This window comes from Ictidomys tridecemlineatus, chromosome 7, assembly GCF_052094955.1.
Source record: "Ictidomys tridecemlineatus isolate mIctTri1 chromosome 7, mIctTri1.hap1, whole genome shotgun sequence".
Lineage (NCBI taxonomy): Eukaryota > Metazoa > Chordata > Mammalia > Rodentia > Sciuridae > Ictidomys > Ictidomys tridecemlineatus.
In genome coordinates, this window is record NC_135483.1 from 166,474,118 (window position 1) to 166,491,569 (window position 17,452).

Here is a 17,452-nt window from a genome sequence, read left to right on the forward strand (position 1 = left end):
AGAGGACTGACCTCCTTGCCACTAAGAAACCCCCTGACTTGCTGCCTTTTACAACCTGGGCCTGTTGCTATTGAAGTGACCACCTAGTATGTGGATTTCCAGAAAGTAGAATGTGCTTGGTTCCAAATTCAGTGTCAAAGAACTTCCATCACTGCTCGGGTTATGTGAGATGAGTATAAAAATATCTTGGAATATCTCGGTTCTGAATTGGTGGGAACAGGAGTGAAACAGGTGGAGGGGACTGCCCATGTGGCACAGCTGGTACAACAGCTGGACAGCAAATGTGATTCTGTTCACCTGCTGCACATTTGTCCACTGTGTTCCAGAAGACATAGTTTCCCTTTTGGCAAAGCACAAGCCAGAAGCAGAAAAAGAAATATTTGGGCTTCGGTCACTTCAGTATTCCCAGCACCTAGCACAGTCCCTGACACATAGATTTTTCAAAAGAGAAATCTTTTGATAATTTCCAGTAGAGAGAGAAATGAAATTTGTGCTGAATAAATGGAGACTTGTCTCCATTTTGTCCCAGTCCCATGGACAATACATTTAATCCCACTTGCCTCTCAAATCCAAAGGCATTCACCATGTGTTTGTTGAATGAATGAGCTGATCCAATAATCAATTTGCTCAGTCAGTCACTCGCTTCTTTCTTGTCTGTCTTCCATATATAAGGTTGACCTTCAGCCTTACTGGTGATTGGATGGTCCCCTGGAAGGTGGGGGAAATTCTTAAACCCACATCTTCCTACAGGGATCTACAGAACAAGTCTAGCTTTCTAAGAATTTCTATTAAGGGAAAAGGTTGTTTGTTTCTTTGGGGAGACTTGGTTTTTTTGGTCTGCTTTGGTTTGGTTTGAGAAGTATACTGAAAACAAAACTTTTCCCTCTTACCCAGAATCTGCTCAGTTTGTTCAAATCCATCTCCAATCACCATCTCTATTCTCCCCTTCTTATCTCATCTCCCCTTACATTCCAGCTGACCCTTTTCTCATCTCTTTAAGGAGCCCATTTGGTCTCCATTCTTTTCTCTCCAAGTCTTTACCCAGATCATCCCCCAAATATCTAGTATAGCTTTATCTACTCTAGGACTTTTTTTTCTGAATAAATCCTCATCTCTTACAACTGCCTCCATGTAACCTTGGCCCATTCCTCTCACTTGATCTCACTTCTGTGATGACTGTATTTGTATTTGTCTGCATCTGTTTTCTGTTTAGCTCCCAAATATAGGAGTCCTATATATTCCTATATAGGGAACTCTTTTTCTTTATCATATGTCCAAGAAATGCTTGTTGATTGAATACTCCAGGTGCCATAAAGGAAAATTCTTTGGAGATCATGGTTTTTATTTTTTTTAATTTAAAAAAAAATAAGTAAAGGAGGGAATATGATCTGTCTGATCTTTCTGAAACTTTCAGACTCTGTCAACAACTATTTGGAAATAAATTCTTAGGCAATTAGATCATGATCTCTTGCTTTCAGACAGCATCAAGAGATGAATATTACCTTCAGAAAAGAAAAAAAAAGATGTGAAGACTAGAGCTGGAATTTGACCCTCTTGGTCATGTTGGGATGTTGCAACACTTAGAAAATTCAAAGGCTTAAGAAAGAAAAAGTCGACTTGGACGGATATGAGTCAAAACATTGGATTTGCTTTCTGAATTGCTTACCCCTTGATTCAAATCCTTCATCCATTCTCCTGGCCACAGTGCCAGCAATAGACGTTTTCTCTCAGAAGTTCTTTTATTCAGAACTTTTTAATGCAAGAAGTTCAAGAATGTTTGTGCCAAGGATTCAGACTGGGATTTCAGGTCTGTGTAAACTTAAATTCTTGGTCTCTTCCAGAGTTCTAATTAGCATTTACCCTGTATAAATAGAATTTTTTTTTTTACTCCCAAAATGTTTCTTGTTTTATTTTGTTGTTGTTGTTGTTGTTGTTGGTCTATTTGTTTGTTGTCATTTAACTAGCATCCTTTCCCCTTACAACTTTTCCCTGGGATGTGGTTTCAACACATGTCCACAAATTCTTTGACACTTCTCAGCTTCTGGGGGGGGGGTGTCTCGTGCTGCATCATAACATAACGGAAGGGAAAGCAAGTGAGTGCCAGAGAGACAAGGGAATTGCCCCACTTTATAATAACCCACATCACACTAATAGAGTCCTTCAAGAGTGAGAACTCACTGTTTTGCTTGGGTCCCATGAGACAGCAGAGCCCTCATGACCAAAACACTTCTTGAAGATCCTACCACCTCTCTTTTAGGGATCAAATCTCAACATAAACTTTGGTGGGGGAGAAACCATTGTGGAATCATAAAGGCCTTGCAGCTTTCTCCTTGCCTAGATATTCCTTCTGGAGAAAGATAACCACTGTGTCTGCCATGAGGCCACTCTAGCCGTGTATGGCAAGCAGTCCACATGGCAAGGAACCGAAGCCTCCTGCCAACAGCAGAATGAATTTTTCAGCCCTGCAAGTGAGCTGCCTTGACAGGAGATTCTGCAGCCCCAGTTAAGTGTTCAGATGACTACATCCCTGGCTAGTGGTGTAACTGTGACCTCATGAGAGGCTAAGCCAGAATCCCACTCCTACACCACTCCCAGATTCCCACCAAAAAGATGAGATACAACACAGGTTTATTGCTCTACATCACCGGGGTTTAGAGTAATTTGCTTTATGGTAATAGACTAATAAATTTGGTGTCATTTCCTGATGGTCTATGATTTGGTAAACAGAAAAACCAAGGGTCTGAGAATATCTCACCTGGTCTCCAAACAATGATTATTTGGGGACAAACATATGCTCAGTAGCTGATTTTCTGTTCTCCACTTTGTCATTTGTGATAAGTTGTGGGGTCCCCTTGGGAAGACCTACCATGTTGGTAGAATATTTGATAAAGTATGATTTTCCTTGAGAAGCCTGTCTCATAGCAGCTATTGTCTTAAAGGTGATGCTTAGAGATTCAGAGGAGAATTAGATGATACCATGTAAGGAAGAAAAAAGAACTCTGGACTGAATGTCTAAAGTCTTGGTTTTATTTCCAGTTCTACCACCTGTGGTTTCTGTGATCACAGGCAAATCCCTTCTTTCCTTTGGACCTCAACTTTTTCATATGGAAACAGAGAAGTCGGTATTACATCCAATCTTCACAGCACATGTCCAATGGAATAAATGCCAGAGCCTCAGAAGGGAAGGGTTCTGGGGTTGAATCCATTTGGGAACCAGTGGACTAAAGTTAAACAGATTCCTTACCAGGGACTTCATAGAATCTCTCATCTGCTAATGTGAATCATAGTTTTTCAGATGGGGATATTCATCATTTTCCAAACTTATTTGACCACTGAATGCTTTTGTTTTCAGCAACGCATCATGTGAATCTAAATTGTTTTTGGAACATACTTTGGAAAATGCTAAACTGTTGATTTCTAAGGTTCCCTTCCAGTTCTGATAGGGTATGTTTCTAAATATGCCCCTTCCCCAAGGAGACTCTCAGTGGGGGCAGTTCTGCTGTCTAAATCCTGAAGCAGGATCTCAGTCATTCACTAATTTATGACTGTTCTTATTCTACAACATTAGTTCTGAATCACAGGGTCCACGATCCATCCACCTCTAGGTGGGAAGAAGTAGAGAAAGGTAGAGGAGATCTATGTGGTAATAATTTATATTGTTCCTTTTGCCCAGTGTTTCTTAATAAAGCAATAATGTTGGCAGATGTTACCAGTTCTACTGATTTCAGGTCAAATGTTTGAATAAATGAAAACATGGCTGATATGGTCATTGGGCACCCAGCATTTCCTCCCAGTGGGCCTTTCTGTACAACAGATGCTAGAAGGCTAAAAACTACATTTCCCAGATAACCTTTGCAGCTAGGGGGCTGGATGCAAATTACGTTCTGCCAATTAGATGTGCTTGCTTGAGATTTGGAGAGCAGAAGTGAGGCAAAGGTGTCCAAGTCTGGGGCAACTTAAGCTGGCATTGAGCTCATGAAGACTGAGCATGACTAGAAGCAGTTGCTGCTACAGAGCTTTTTGGGTTTTGTTTTGTTTTTTGGTGCTGGGGATTTAACCCAGGAGTGCTTCATCACTGAGCTACATCCCCAGTCCGATTGATTAATTGATTGACAGATTGAGAGAGAGAGACAAGGTCTCACTAAGTTGCTGAAAATCTCACTAAACTGTGGAATCTGGCTTTGAACTGGGATTCTCCTGTCTCAGTCTTCCAAGTCACTGGGATTCTAAGTTTGTGCCACCACACAGGCTCTGCAGCAGCTTTTTGACCCAGTTTATTCCAAAAATATGTGGGTGGTTTCTGTTCTGCACTGAACCCTAACCAATAAGCTCTTCTTACAGAAATTATGGAAGATTCCCATCAGCCTCTGTATGGAGCTAAATTGGGTCAGTCACATGTACCATAGTGTTGAGTGATGGCAAAAAGGCCAGCTGTAGCAGTGTGTTTGTCCCAGACACTGCCACAGAGAAACCAGGAAGGCCTCCAAAGCCCACACTGAAAGGTGTCCAAATAGCCACCAGCAGAGAAGCTAAAAAAAATTAGAGCTCTCCTTCCTTCCCTTTGACAAAAATCTTGTGATTCCTATAAACACAAAGACTCCTGACCTCATAATTAACTGAAAAGATATCATCATTACCACTTAACTTTCAAAGAAGAAAAATGTCAAAAATAATAGTTTGCTCTGAATATACTAGAATTTCTTTTTTTTGAATAAAAAGTTTACTAAAGAGAACTGAAGCATATTTATCTTTATTTTTTGCAGATGATATATCTTCTTACAGAGCATATAAAGCTAAGAATTCTATCTCCCCTAGTTTTGTTCTTTTGGAGAACTCTAAAGTCAAGAGGGACCTTGGAGCTGGGCAAGATGGTGCATGCCTGTAATCCCAGCAACTCAGGAAGCTGAGGCAGGAGGATCATAAGGTGAAAGCCAGCCTCAGCAACTCAGTGAGTCCCTAAGCAACTTAGTGAGACCCTGTATCAAAACAAAGAATAAAAAGGGCTGGAGATGTGGCTCAGTGGTAAATCTCCCCTGGGTTCAATGACTAGTAGAGAGAGAGAGAGAGAGAGAGAGAGAGAGAGAGAGAGAGAGAGAGACCTTGAGCTTCACTGTTTAGAAGGAAGTATGTGGTACATGTGACTGACCCATTTTAGCTCCATACAGAGGCTATGCATTTATGCAAAGGAAGCATTTAATCAGACTTGCTCAGATACCAATAAATAAAAACAAAAAAGCAGAGCTGTTTGAATGAAGTGAGGATGGTCCTGCGTCTCTCTTAACCTCTCCATAGTCCAGCTAAATCTTCCTCTCGTAAGGCGTTCTATGGAGGGGGTTGGGGAATGTCCATGCAAGGCCACTAGAGCTGGAAGGCCATGATCAAAAAACTCTCATTTTATGGATAAGAAAACTAAGGCTCAGAGAGGTGTGATTTGCTCAAAATCATACAATATATATGGCAAATCTGGGGTTCTGCGCTTAGTTAGGTGGGAGGTCTTCCCACAACATCACACCGCCTCTAGTCCCTTCTAGTCCATGCTTTGAGGCTTCCAGAACTAGCTAAAGTCTCACCTTCATAGTGACACCTGACCTGACCTCCCCAATCACATGGATTATTACGAGCTTAGGTTCCACACAGTATGACTGTCTAAGCCTCTTACTAGGCACTCCCTCACTTTATCTTTTTTTATCCTTTTTCTTCTTTCCTCTTCTAGATCTAAAACTTTGGTTGGTAGACTTCCCTTCTTTACTTCTGAATATCCCGGAAAACAGCCCGTACTCACAGAGCATTGCCCATAAACATTGATCAAAACTGTTAAGTAGTAGAGACTTTAATTGTTCCCCAATACCCATTCTTCCATTATCCCATTTATTAATAGTATCTCTGTCCTTGAACTTTAACTGAACACATGGCTACCTAAAGATGATTTCTCAGTATCCTTTGCAGATTTGCCATATATAAGTTGTAAAGTGATTACATTTTGACTAATGAGATGTGAATGAAAGTAATATGTGCTACTTCCAGGTCATTTCCTTAAAAGAAAACCATTTGCCCTGCCCCTCCTCTTTCTGCTTAGTCTTGGTTGCCATGGGGAAATAGCTTTAACCGTGGAGAAGAAAGTCATACTCAATGGGTTAATGAGGCAAAAATATATAAGGAGCCAGGGAGCCCAGGTAACTTCATAGAGTAAAACCATCCTGATCTGCCCATCTACTTCTGGGCTCTTATGCAAAAGAGAAATAAATGTTTATTTTGGCAGGGGGGAGGAGGTCATCTTGTTACAGCAGATTACCTTGTACCTTAACATGATCTGCTGGCCTATGTCATGTTGATCTGTGAAAATCACACTAGTTCATACCTACACTCCATCTTGTAAAGTATTAAGTAAAATTCCAATATGAAATTATCACTGGGCCTGAAAGAAGAACGCCCATTACATATGTTTGACTCCTTTGATGTAATGTTCTAAACACCTACCATATGCAAGGGATACAAAAGGATGTTAATATTGAGAGTGAGGAGCTGGGATTGTGGCTCAGAGGAAGAGCGCTTGCCTCGCATGCGTGAGGCACTGGTTCGATCCTCAGCACCACATAAAAAATAAAATAAAGATATTTGTCCACCTATAACTATATATATATATATATATATATATATATATGTATGTATATATTGAGAGTGACCCTTCTTAGGCCCTAGGCTACATTAGTCATCCCATTTTGTCATTTCAATAATCCTAAGAAATATTTTCATTCACATATCATTGGTGAAGAAATTGGGACACAGGTAGATAACTTCCCTGGTAAAGGGAGAGCTAGAATTCCTTCCTAGGCCTGTCTGTGCTTTCCTCACTCAACTCCCCAGGATGCTGCACCAGTACTGTGGCTAATGCCCTCAGAGACCTCACAATCTGTGCAAGAGAACAGATTCACACGCAACTTTCTCTGCCACAAAGCAAAAGGAAATGCATCTATAGAGGAGGCCTAAGCAACGTAGTTCAGGGTTGCTCAAAGAAGGATTGAAGGGCAGGGGATGTGGCTCAAGGGGTAGTGTGCTCGCCTGACACGTATGCGGCCCGGGTTCGATCCTCAGCGCCACATACCAACAAAGATGTTGTGTCCGCCGAGAACTAAAAAATAAATACTAAAAAATTCTCTCTCTCTCTCCCACTCTTTAAAAAAAAAAAAAGGAGTGAATAATTCTAGCTTAGGAGACTGAGAACAGCTTTGACAAAGCAATCCTTTTTGCACTGACCTTTGAGAAATTAGTATAAGTAGAAAAAACAGAGAAGGGGAAGGAACAACACAGCCCACTCAGAGACCCACATGAACAAAGACAAAAAGAGGCAAGGGCGAAGCAAACATGTGGGAAATGAGCAGTGGCCCAGTGTGAGGACCACAGAGGCAGGGAGGTGGGGGCTGAAAGGCAGGCCAGGGCCAGACCAGGGAAGGCCTTGTGTGCCAGGCTAGGGCTGAAATTCTGCCATTTAGGCAACAAGGAATCACAGATGTTTGAGAAGGGATGTCATGCAACCCAACATGTGTGCCAGCATGAAGGAACAGGAGAGGCAGAGAGTCTTGGCTATGGAAAAATCATCCATACAACTGCTGATAAAAGCTGGACAGGGTTGGGATTGTAGCTCAGTGGCCAAGCGCCTGCCTCACATATGTGAAGCACTGGGTTCAATCCTCAGCACCACATAAAAATAAATAAACAAAATAAAGATGTTGCATCCATCTATAACTAAAAAATATTTTTAAAAAAGAGCCTGGTCAGAGGATGATGAAAATGAAGATCCCCAGGGACACTGCCTGGATGTGGGGATGTCAATCAGCATTTTGAAATCAGAGTAACCAGTGACAAGCCTGTTTGTGGAGTCTGCAAATTGGCTATAATTACCTTTATTCTGTTTTTACTTTTAGTTAAGAAATTATTTTGCTGGAGACGATGTATATGTGGCTCCTGTATTGAAATTAAGATAAAACAACAATTAAGGCCCTGGAGCCCACATACCCCAGCAACAGCACCCACAGGCCCACAGTTCCAGGGGCCTCCTTTCAAGTCACAGGGCTCACAGCACACAAAAAAATAGACCCAGTGGTACGTGCCCCTCAGCTTATCAGTAATGCAGTGTGGCTGGTTTCTGGTTTATATGCTACAGGGAAAACGATGAGCTTTCTAACAGACAACCGTGGAAAATAAAGAGTTCTAAGGATAACCCGGAGAGCAGATTTCATGGGAGCAATGAGGCAAAGGGTGCGGTGATGAATGGTGATGGAAAGTGTTGGGGTAACCCTCCTCTACCCTCTCACCCGACACACATGGAGTTTTCTCTTTCAGGACTGTTATAGCCCCTTTTTTCCTTTTCAACCACCGACCACTCAATTCTTGGAGGGAAAATTAACATTCATTATGCAATTTATCTCTCTCCTTTTAATCCAGAGTGTCTGTCTCCAAGGTCCCTACTCAATAATTAATGTTTGTTCTCATTTTCCATTCTCCAGAGCATCTATTCTTGAACTGTGGGGTCAACAATTAACACTAATTATGGCTTTTCCTCCCTCCACCGTGGGCTCTCAGAGTCCCAGGTTGCCGGCTCCGCCCCGGGGATGGGCGTGCATGTGCTCCGTTGGTGCAGCGCGCAGGCGCACAGGAAGCTGCCTTGCCCAGGCTTCCCAGCTGCTGAGCCAATCAATAAAGACCAAACGTTCTTTTTTTTTTTTTTTTTTGGCAAACTCCCTAATATATTTATTACCAGTAATGAAACAATGAAGCAAAAATAAATAAAATACTTGAAATAAATTGAGGTGGGTAATTAGCCTAAACAATCTCTTTTCCAGATCAAATTTGCTAGGATTCTCTTTTTCTTTCTTATTATCTCACATCTTTCTCTCTCTAGCTCACTTCTGGCCACCCCCCTTACACATACACACACATACACACACACACACACACACACACACACACACACACACACACTTTCCCTTTATAAACCATTCTTCCTTCATTTAGGATCCACTCATGGGGCCTCTTTGCTGTTACCTGTCCCTGAACTTTCTTTCTTAGGTCTGTCATCCTTATTCTCTTCAGTCATTCAAACAGCATTGTTTTAATATGTTTTCATTTTGACTGACAAGGACGATTAGGATCTGTTAGGCTCTAACAGATCACAAAAGGATTCATCAAGATGTGTGAAAAGCTTGTCTTGTTGGCTGAAGTCAGATGGGTTGGGATCCCTCCTCTCTGCCCTGGTCCAATTTGCCCCTTGTTTGGGAGCTACAGCTGGAGACTGGGGCTCTTCACACTTGTGTCTCAGCCCTGTGGCTGCACATCTCTTCAAATCTGGGCACCTCCTCCAGCATATGTCATACGTTCACTGTTTTATGTTCCTTCTGTTAGAAGTTCTCTCAGAATTTCAGCATCATGGGCCCAGGAGTGTTTCACCTTTAAACATCTTAGATTAAAAACAGTATTTTCCTCAATGTTTTAAAAAATCCTAGATCAACATTCTCTCCCTAGTGGCATCAACAGATTCTCAAAACTGTCCAACTGATGCTTAGGCATCAAGGCATCTCCTTGTTTTTTTCCCCTATATTGGGGTAAGGAAAAGGGACTTTCCTCGAGTTTTTCACACTCTTAGGTAAACTCCCTGATTGTTTTTCAGTCTATGAATCTGCCTATTCAAACATCAGCCATGAAGAGGAAGGATCCAGTATCCAGCAAGTCCTGCAAAGTAAGCTTTTCCCTAAAAGACTGTCTCTACTTGTCTGTCTCATTTGACTCGTGAACATATGATTTTCCTACCTGCACTTCCAGGAGCACATCGTGCCTCCCCTAATATACCAGTAAAAGGGGCTTTACTTCTTGGGAAGCCTGAGAAAAGTGGAGTCCTCATGAATTACTCGAGGACAGCCCAGTACGCTGTAATCTGAGTATAAATATTAGAAAACACTAGAATTTGGCTCCAACCAAGTGCTTGCACTTAGCTGGCCCAGGAAGGGTAAATTGCAGGGCTGTCCTGTGGGTCCCACAGGCTGTACACTGTACAATTCCCACAGTAATGAGGTGGACATTGCTCCCTGGAGTTGTGCACAGCTCAGCCTGCAGAACCACAAACTAGGAAGCTCTATGGAAATGACCCTCTGACTTGCATTTTAAGTGGAAGACTGAGGCCAGCTCTGCCTCTTCCAATTCCTTTAAGTTTCATTTCCCCCATGGAAAGATATACAAAACTTCGGAGCTCATCTTCCACCCACAGACACGGCTGCTGCTGCTGCTGCTGCTGCTGCTTCAGACCAGGGGGAAATGATGATTAGGTAGACATTCTCTCCCTCTCCTAAAAATAGTCTTTGATTAACAGGGAAATGTGTGTGGTCTCTCTTGCTGCTTATTTGGGGGTGGGGTGGGGGGGGGAGAAGCAGCTTGCAGGAGGGATCTGGCCTAGTAACAGGAAGCAACAGATTGAGGGCTGGAGCCAGAGCTGGGTGGAGGCAATTGTTATTGCCAGAGATTGCAAAAGTAGGAGAAAAGGCACAGACATATCCTTGCCAATCTCAAAATCTCTAAGCAGAGAAATACCTGCGAGTCTAGACCCTGCATTCCCCCCTTGCTATCTTCTCAAGCAGGCACCCTGACCTCAGTAGGAGGAACTTCAGTGTTCATTTGCTCATTTTCACATTGGGCCAGAGCAACTCTGAAATAGCAGCCTTCTAGTAAGATGATGATGGTGGGGGGGGGGTGGTGATAATGATGTTGATGATGATGGTGGTGATGATGATGGCGATAGTGTGGTGATCATGGTGAATGATGATGGTGCTGGTGGTAGTGATAGTTACCCTACTTAGATCTGATATGCCAAACATTGAGGTTTTTTTTTCTTTAAAGATTTTTTTAAGATGGACTCAGTATCTTTATTTATTTTATTTATTTTTATGTGGTTCTGAGGATCGAATCCAGTGCCTCGAATGTGTGAGGCAAGTGCTCTACCATCGAGCTACAGCCCCAGCCCCTATCTTCACTTTTTATCTAGGATAATGTGGCTCAGAAAGGTTAACTGACTTGCCCAAAGTTATATGAAGTACACAGCTAGAATTGAAACTTGCATTTTTCTGATATGCCTGGTTACTAGTGGTATCAATATAAATAGCCACATTTCTGTCTGATAATATATGACTTCATAATGACTTCTTCAAACAAATGGCTTCTGTTGAACACCCATCTCCCCCTCCAATTCCCCTTACTCAGTATCAAATACCCTTTTGTGGGTCACTGAAAATGACTTTTTGCAAATTTATGGGGAAAAGAGAAGAAACTGAAAAAAAATAAAACTATGGGAGTACCAGGGTGGAGGCAAATTTTCAGTCAAGATAGTCTGTTTTACAGGATAGTTCTTCAAACCAAAACATTCTTCCTAGTACAGCCAAAAAATGTTATAATTTCACTTATTTTTTATTAAAATGTCACCAAACAAGAGATTTTCTTTGGATTAAGAAGAATCCTCTTGGGCTGAGGGTATAGCTCAATGGTAAATAACTTGCCTTGTATGCACAAGGCCCTGGGTTCATACTTCTGAGAAGCTAATATATAGTCATTCACACTTCAGTGAAATTTTAATCAGTAGTCCTTTTGCAGCCCAGCTGAGATTAGATGCACTGAGGGACTAAAAGTTCTGATACAGGACAGAAACAGAAATGAGTTATTTGGAAGTAAGTGGAGTTTTAAGGGTTGAAACATTCCTGACAGATGGAAGACCCCAAAGAGCTTGGATGAATAGAAGCATGTCAGTATATGGAGGGAAATATAGGGTGTCAGAGACAAACTTACCGGTTCACAGCACGGCCCATGGCCAGCTCTATATCCAAGAAAGGGAAAAGAAATTTATTCTTTCTCCTCTCTACTCCTAATAACTAAAAGATCACAGAAATCTCTTGCTTCCAAACTTTAAAATACACTGTTCTCTGTGCTTGGGGCACAAACCTCATTTCTTCCTATCCAATGTATTTTTTTTTTAATTGTGGTACAATACACATACCTAAAACTTCCCATCGGAAACATTTTTAAATGTACACAGTAGCACTGAATTACAATCACATTGTTACCAGCCAATCTCAAGAACTCTTTTCATTTTGCAAAACTGAAGCTTTATACCCAATAAACAACTCCACCTTCTCCCGTTCCCTAACCTCCCGGCAACCTGTACTACTTTCTGTTATCCTCAATTTTTACCCCGGGTCTTGGTTAACTCCTGTTAATCCTCAGTTCCCGATTTAGCTCTCAAGCTGAGAGGCAGGTTTTCTGCTTCCCTCAGCCCACCTTTCCCCGCTCTCCTCCATCTCACCTTCCACCCCTCCAACCTGGTGACAGGCCCCTCCACATGCACACAGTGTACCCATGCTTTCCCCATCACAGCATCTGTCTCACAGTATGGTTGACTTACTAGACTTTTCTCTTTATGAGACTGCAAGCCTTTTTAAGGGCAGGGTGCATTAGCATGCCCAGTACCTGGTGCAGTGCTCTGGTGACACACCTATTGTTAATGTTTCCTAAGTATTTGCTGCTTGAAGGACTTCAGTTACTGGAGGAGTTAAACAAGGGTTTTTGTTTGGTTGTTTGTTTTGTGTTTTCACATTGACTTGGGAGTCTAATAGCCATGCAGAACATAGTCTCTGCTGGAAAATGCTTTCGAATCACTGCCTGTACATAAGCTCAGAGTGCCTCTTTCAGGACTTAGAATATAAGAACTTTATTTGTTCCCTCCATTTGCTCCATGACCTTAACAAAAAGTCCCTACATCTCTTTGTCTAACATCCCCCATTTGTTTTTAAGGAGACGGATGCAACAGTAATATGAAAATACCTGATACCCTCTGGAACTGAGCTAAAAGAGCAATTCATGATATCTTTGCATTGGAATCACCTACACAGCTGTTACAACTTTTTGTTTTATTTTTGGTCATTTGGTTTTAATGAACATTTTTTTCAATAAAAGTGAGAGTAGGCTAGGGCTGTAGTCAGTGACAGAGCACTTGCCTGGCACGTATGAGGCACTGGGTTCAATCCTTGGCACCACATAAAAATAAACAAATAAAATAAAGTCATGCTGTCCCTCTACAACTACAAAAAAAAATTTAAGTGATAGTATTCCATATATATTACATAGATGGTGAACTTTATGGGTATTTGTGTATGTGAAGGTTGGTTTCAATTATTTGCAAATTATTTTAAAAGTTAGGGATACAGCCAGGTGCTGTGGTGCACATCTGTAATCCCAGCAACTTGGGAGGCTGAGGCAGGAGGATTGTAAGTTCAAAGCCAACCTCAGTAATTTAGCAAGGCCTTAAAGCAACTTAATGAGACCCTGTCCCAAAATATAAAATAAAAATGACTAGAGATGTGGCTTGGTGGTTAAGCGCCCCTGGATTCAATCCCTGGTACAAAAAAAAGGGGGAGGGGCTGGGAATGTAGCTCAGTGATAATGCACCCCCCTGGGTTCAATTCCCAGTATTAAACACAAGAAAAAAAAAGGTCAGGAACCCATATAATTTATATTTTACAGAGGCATGAAGTCAAATCATAAACACTACAAGGCTGGAAGAAGATCATCACTAAGCTAGTAGATGAGCCTGACAACACGCCAGCACCATGTCTCCGTATTGTGGTCTATAGTCATTATAACATCTGCAATAGCTCTTGTGCCATTATTTTACATAGAAGAGCCTTTATTCATTTATATATAATATACATATATATAACCTACATATACATATACACATATACATTTGTAAAAGCCCTAAAAGACCAACTCTTGGGCCAGAGATGAAAGTAAGAAAAAGTGAAATGGTCTAACAATTTGATGATTCTCTTTCCAAAAAAAAAAAATAGTTTTATAAATCTCTCTAACCTTTTACTTATAGATTCACTAATAGTCTAAAGAACCCTCTCTCTTTTTTCACTCCAACTTCAGTTTTACTGTAGATATGATATATCAGGGATATTCACAAATCTAAGGATTCTTAAAATTCTCAAGGTGTGTCCCTCCCAGGTAGCCAGGATCTGCTGTCATTCAGTATGTGAAATGCATGAGGGAAGAGGCCCAAGCAGTGACGTATTTGGTAAAATGCATTTTCAAGCTGGAATGAATTTTAAAATTGTGTGTGTGCTTGCATGGTGTGTATCAGTTTTATTTCTCAACCTATAATGAAACTTAAAACTTGAAATTTTTGTCAGAGTAATCAAAACAATTATAATTTTCATTAACCAGTCATCAATAAATATTTTTTAAATTTTTTTTTAGTTATAGTTGACACAATACCTTTATTTTATTTATATGTGGTGCTGAAAATCGAACCCAGGGCCTCGCATGTGCCAGGTGAGCGCTCTACTGCTGAGCCACAACCCAAGCCCAATAAATATTTTTTAGAATACCTTTTTCCTGAACTGGAATTGAACCCAGGGCCTCACACATGTTAGGTAAGCATTCAAGCACTGAGCTACATCCCCAGCCTTATAAATATTATTTTCTGTTTTATCACATTTCAAATATTTGTGTTATCTTCTCATCAAAAATAGTCATTAAAAGCATGAGATTTTTCTTCTCTCTCTCTCTCTCTCTCTCTCTCTCTCTCTTTTTTAATGAGTTTTTTCTTAAGACCTTTTTCCCTCTTAGTTTCTGTTGCTCTTGCTTTCTTCACATATTCCCCTGTGGCCTAAGGATTTTCCTCTATTCTCCATTCAATTCCTCATTTGAAAATTAATGTAAACACCAGCTGGGGATGTGGCTCAGTGGCTGAGTGCCCCTGGGTCCAATCCCTGGTACTGGGGGAAAAAAATTAAATTAAAAAAAAAAAAAAGTAAAGAAGAGATAGAGACTACCACAGAAACTGAATTGGCTGGTCACTTTGTATGCAGATGTAGTTTCAGCTCTTTCTTTAATTCCCTTCCTCCACATGGTCCGTCTTCTATCACAAATATCCTAATCAATCCTGTGATGTATCCTGATTGGAGGGCTTCTCACGTAGTTGATATATTGTTACAACACAATTCAAATTTAAATTCCATCATCTAACTTGGCTTCCATTTGGGGCTTGGTAAACTGCCATGCACCTTTGGACTTCCCCATTAAAAATAATTCATAAACTTTTGAGAGAAGCTGGTATTCCCAAAACGAAAGCCAGATCTTTGAGACTTAGCTAGCCTTTGTCTAAGAAAATATAAGTAAATAAAAGGACTGCTATTCCAAATTGGAGGAAAAATACAGCCCTCCTATTTGCTAGGCACTTCCACATTTAAATTCAGACTGACTCATATTTTCTAGATCCATCTACTCCCAGGGGTATGCCTTTAGCCTGGAGACTTTCTCAGGTCTCCAGGAACTATTTGATATGCCTATCTCACCCTCCTCCTCATCTAGGAAGATTTAAAGGGAGACTGTGCAGCATAAACAGGGTCTTAAATCTTGTCCCAAGAATTTGATAATTACAATACCAAAAGGCCATCTTGGGTCTTGGTCTCCTTCATGAAACAGGCAGACTGAAAATTTATTATAATGCTACAAACGCTCTATAGGTCATAGGCATCTTGAGTCACCCCATATAAAATAAAGTATTTTTAGATATTCTTAAGGCCAGCAGGACCAGAATAATTCTTCCTTTTATAGTTAAGTTTATACTGGGAAGAATTTTATTTTAATAATTTGGAATTTGCATTTGCATTTTCCATTTATGACCAAAAACACAAAACCATGAAGGTACCAGGGCTGGCACTTAAGCCTTCACCTACTGGTTTCTGCTGGGGCCAGCAAGTTCATTATGAAGCCGTGGGAAGGCAGGACAGTTTCTGAGATCTTTTTGGCTGTGGAAATGTCCCAGGCAATGAGATACTACAAGTTATGGGGTTCCATGAGAGCATTCTAGTAATCAGAAAGAGAGATTGTATGGGTGGGAAAAGTCCCTAAACAGATTTAAAGAGGTTCCTGCCAACGCCTCCAACCACTACTGCCCTGGTAACCACAGAAAATATGGCCACCTCGGAGCCTGTAGGAAGGTCCATGTTCTTTGCCAAGCCCTGACATGTATCTAGGAAGGAGCCAGGTGGCCCTCCTAGCCTGATAAGGTGACTCTTTGTAGTTAGGTTTCTATTTTGACATCAGATGAGGCCCGTGAGGCCCGTACCAAAGGAAATAAGTACCTTGAAACAATTGTCATGATTATGTTCCATTTCTCTTTAAACAACAACTTGGGAATGGAACGCTGTCCACGGGGACTTAGAAGGAAATTTTAAGAGGCCATATTCTGTCTAGAATCTGATGCTCTTTCCTGCTTTTTAGGTTTTGAGTGTTAGCTGAAGGATCCCATGATCTGAAAAGGCAGAAGGGGTTTGGGATGAGACCCCCTCTAATAAGGGTCATCTCTGAGACGGCCTGGTTATCTGGCTAGGAATGCTATCTCCTCACTAAAAGCCTGTGGTTAGATTAATGCAAGCGTTTGAAAATCTGTTGGGGCCTGATGGTGGGCAGCCAGGGAAGGAATGTGTTTTCTGTTTATCTCTTTAGTGGCAGAAATGTTCATCACACAAAGACTGTGAGCTCCCAGGTTCACGCATGCCTGGAAGTGGTGCAGTGTGTAGCCCGTGATGTACACACCAGCTCCTGGGCAAGGAGGAGAACCAGGCCTTGTGTTCACAGCCAGGTCCCAGGGTTGGTCAACGGGTTAGTCGGTTTCTCTGACTTGATCGCAGGGATAGATCTTTCCATATTGTTCCAAGAGGCAGTTTTACCACCCCCATTGCTTTATCTCCCAGGAATGCAGTTGGAGTGGTGTCTCCTCCTTGACAGCTGGGACCTCAGTAAATTACCAGGGTCTTGACCCAAGAGATGAGAAGTCCTAAGTGATTTTTCAGTCTCCTATCTAAAAATGTGTTTACATTTCTTGAACTCTGGCTGACTGATTCATTCTCCTGGTGTTGCAAGAACTTCCCTTATGCATTAGAATTTATAAGTTTCGTTTCTGAGAGACCCAAGGTTCTTTCCAAGCCACAGTGAAGTGAACCTCATCGCAACACAATTCGGCTGGGCCAGATTTGTCCAGAGGATGGATCGCCGCCAGGCAGCTGTGATGTGGCAAGCTCCAAGCGAGGCGAACAGGAGGCAGGGATGTGGAGGGAGAAGCACAAGACGTTAAGTCAGGACATCTGGGTTCTGGTTCCTGGTCTTGTGCTATTCTGAGATTCGGCCTTGAGCCAATCTCATAAACCACTCTCTAGGCCTCAGTTTCCCCCCAATCTGACTTAAAATAAGAAATGTTTAAAGTCTCTGCAGAAGCCATTTTCAAATAAGACAGAAGGGAATGGCTGAGTGGGGGGGGGGGGACACAGAAGATCAACCCACAGGGGACCTTTCTTCAGGTCAAAAAGACAAAAATAAAATACAGAGTCATGGATGGTCACAGGCTTGTAAA

The 17,452-nt window shown here is 41.5% G+C and overlaps 1 protein-coding gene across 4 annotated transcripts in view; it reads left to right on the forward strand.

Annotated features, from left to right (window-relative positions):
- Kiaa2012 (KIAA2012 ortholog) overlaps positions 1-17,452 on the forward strand; it is a 139,269-nt gene that overhangs the window by 40,163 nt on the left and 81,654 nt on the right. For all 4 annotated transcript variants that reach the window (XM_040294716.2, XM_021735682.3, XM_040294717.2 and 1 more), the window contains one exon: positions 9,665-9,733. In XM_040294716.2, coding sequence (XP_040150650.2) covers positions 9,665-9,733 — 69 coding nt within the window. The remainder of the gene's footprint in view (positions 1-9,664; positions 9,734-17,452) is intronic.